Source organism: Arachis ipaensis, chromosome B03 (genome assembly GCF_000816755.2).
Source record: "Arachis ipaensis cultivar K30076 chromosome B03, Araip1.1, whole genome shotgun sequence".
NCBI lineage: Eukaryota > Viridiplantae > Streptophyta > Magnoliopsida > Fabales > Fabaceae > Arachis > Arachis ipaensis.
Genome location: NC_029787.2, coordinates 56,212,712 through 56,216,253, shown reverse-complemented (window position 1 = coordinate 56,216,253; position 3,542 = coordinate 56,212,712). Strand labels below are relative to the sequence as shown.

At 40.8% G+C, this 3,542-nt stretch overlaps 1 protein-coding gene across 1 annotated transcript; it reads left to right on the top strand.

Annotated features, from left to right (window-relative positions):
* Positions 529-3,181, top strand: LOC107633171. The gene is made up of 5 exons (XM_016336808.1): positions 529-1,138; positions 1,304-1,455; positions 1,519-1,741; positions 2,035-2,368; positions 3,100-3,181. Exons 1-5 carry the CDS (start codon positions 529-531, stop codon positions 3,179-3,181), a joined length of 1,401 nt encoding a protein of 466 aa, XP_016192294.1.

Sequence of the window (3,542 nt, the reverse complement as noted above, 5' to 3'; positions counted from 1 at the left end):
TCCCCAAGAATTACCACTAAATATTGGACATTATGACTCTAGTAATCCATAAACTCATTTTCCCTAAGCCAAGGGGAAGTCCCTCAATTTCAGCCAGAAAATACCTGAAATCATAGAAAAACACACAAACTCATATTAAAGTCTAGAAATATGAATTTAACATAAAAACTAATGAAAACATCCCTAAAAGTAACTAGATTCTACTAAAAACATACTAGAAACAATGCCAAAAAGCGTATAAATTATCCGCTCATCATAAACTCATCAAGACAAGCCTATGATCCACACTCCAAAACTTATAACCCTGGTTGGAAGAACCATCCAAATTTTGGGTGGGGAAACCAGCAAACCCAGAACTAAGATCATAGACCTTACAACTCCACCTACCAATAAACTAACCAAAGACCATACCAAGCCCCACACAACAACTCTTTCCAGCCTCTATATCAAGCCCAAAATAGCCATTCTCAGCCTCCCAATTCCAACCTACCACCACCATTTGAGGATAGACTATCCCGGATTGAGGCCATGCTTGGAGAACTTTGCAAGGAGTCTAAAGACATGCAAGATTTCAAGGAGGAGGTGAGATCCAATATGCAAAATCAAGATGCTGCCATCAAGAAACTTGAAGTACAGATTGGATACCTGTCCAAGCAAGTCCCTAGCCATAATCCCTATAATGCCACCAAGACAAACTCAAGGGAGGAATGCAAGGCTATCACACTCAGGAGTAGGAAGGAACTGAAAGAGACCTCAAGGAAAACTCAAGGGAGGGAAGTAGATGAAAGCCTAAGTGACAAGGAAGAAGCACAAACACCTGCTTCCAATTCACCAGAAGAAAAAGAAGTCCTGAGGCCATATGTTCCAAAAGCTTCTTACCCTCAGCGATTAAAGAAGAATGAAAAGGACAACCAGTTCTCCAGATTCTTGGAAGTTTTCAATAGACTCCAAATTAATATCCCTTTTGCAAAAGTATTAGAACAAATGCCACTCTATGCCAAGTTTTTGAAGGAGTTAATGACCAAGAAGAGGAGCTGGAGAAATGATAAAACTGTGGTGTTAACCAAGGAGTGTAGTGCTATCATTCAACACAAGCTACCCCAAAAACTGAAGGACCCTAGGAGCTTCCAAATCCTCTGTATCATAGGAGAAATCACAGTGGAAAAAGCCTTATGTGACTTGGGAGCTAGCATAAATTTGATGTCCCTAGCAATGATGAAGAGAATGAAGATTGAGGAAGCCAAACCAACAAGAATGGCACTTCAATTAGCAGACCAATCATTCAAATTCCCTCATGGAATAGTGGAAGATTTGTTGGTGAAGGTGGGAGACTTCATCTTCCCAGCAGACTTTGTGGTGTTGGATATGAAAGAAGAAACCAAGGCTTCAATCATTCTGGGAAGACCATTCCTAGCAACAGCTGGAGCTATCATCGATGTCCAAAAAGGGGAACTGGTTCTTAGACTACATGATGAAAAAATGGTATTGAATGTGTTCAAAGCCATGAGTTACCCATAGGAATCATTGGGAGAATGTATAAGGTTGGATGCAGTGGAGGCTTTGGTACAAGAAACTCTTGAAGAAGAAGGACTTGAGGAAGTGCCTGACGAAGAACCTCTATCAACCAATGAAGCTGCATCAATCCAACTAACTGAAGTACCCATTCCAAGCACATCAGAGGAAAAAGGGGAAGGGAATGAAGCCCCAAAACTTGAACTGAAAGCACTCCCCCCACCCTCAAGTACACATACTTGGGAAGTGATGAAAGTTACCCAGTGATCATCAATTCTGCTCTCAGTCAAGAACAAGAGAATGAACTAATCAAGGTGCTGCAAATGCACCAAAATGCCATTGGATGGATCCTTGCTGATTTAAAAAGGATAAGCTCCTCCATGTGTATGCATAAGATTCTGTTGGAAGATAATGCCAAGCCCTCTATTAAACCACAAAGAAGGTTGAATCTAGATATGAAATAAGTGGTATAAAAGGAGGTCATGAAGCTATGGCAAGCAGGGGTAATTTACCCCATTTCAGATAGCCCATGGGTGAGCCCTGTCCAAGTGGTCCCCAAGAAAAGAGGCATCACTGTGGTGTCTAATGAAAGGAATGAACTCATCCCTACAAGAAATGTCACAGGATGGAGAATGTGTATTGATTACAGAAAGCTCAATGAGGCCACTAGAAATGACTATTTTCCACTACCCTTCATGGACCAGATGCTGGAGAGGCTTGCAGGGCATGCATACTACTGCTTCCTGGATGGCTACTCAGGCTACAACCAGATTGTAGTTGACCCAAAGGACCAGAAGAAAACATCTTTCACTTGCCCATATGGGGTCTTTGCTTATAGACGCATGCCCTTTGGATGGTGCAATGCACCTGCCACTTTCCAAAGATGCATGTTCTCCATCTTCTCAAACATGATTGAAAATTTTATTGAAGTCTTTATGGATGACTTTTCAGTGTTTGGTGATTCCTTCCCAAATTGCTTGCATCACCCTGCCTTGGTGCTAAAGAGATGCCAAGAGACTAACCCAGTCTTAAACTGGGAGAAATTCCATTTTATGGTAACAGAAGGGATAGTCCTTGGCCACAAAATCTCTAATAAAGGCATAGAGGTGGACAGAGCTAAGGTGGAAGTAATTGAGAAATTACCTCCACCTAGTAATGTCAAAGCAATTAGGTGTTTCTTGGGACACGCTGGATTCTATAGAAGGTTTATTAGAGATTTTTCAAAAATTGCCAAACCTTTGAGTAACTTACTCGTCTCTGATGCACCTTTTGTGTTTGATCAAGAATGCCTGCTGGCTTTTGAAAATCTAAAAAGAAAACTTTCCTCGGTACCTATCATTGCCCCACCTAATTAGGATTTACCTTTCGAGCTGATGTGTGATGCATCAGATTTTGCTATTGGGGCAGTGTTAGGACAAAGGAAAGACAATTTGGTGCATGTTATATACTATGCCATCAAGGTCCTCAATGAGACCTAAAGGAATTACACCACCACTGAAAAGGAATTACTAGCAATAGTGTTTGCCTTTGATAAATTTAGATCATATTTCATTGGCTCTAAAGTGATTATTTTTACTGATCATGCAGCACTGAAGTATCTACTTGCCAAACAAGAGTCGAAACCAAGATTGATAAGGTGGATACTACTGCTTCAGGAGTTCAATATTGAGATTAAATATTAAAAGGGAGTAGAGAACAAGGTAGCAGACTATTTGTCAAGAATCCCTTGTGAAGAAGGCAACACACACGATCTGTATGTGAATGAATGCTTTACTGACAAAAAATTGATGTTGGTTCAAAAGGCACCCTGGTTTGCGAACATTGCAAATTTCAAGGCCATTGGGGAGTTCCCTTTGGAGATCAACAAACATCAGAAGAGAAGGCTCATCAATGATGCCATGTATTTCATTTGGGATGAACCATACCTCTTCAAGAAATGTTCAGATGGAATACTTAGAAAATGCATCTCAGAGGAAGAAGGACGGGAAGTCTTATGGAATTGTCATGGTTCTTGCGATGGAGGACACTTT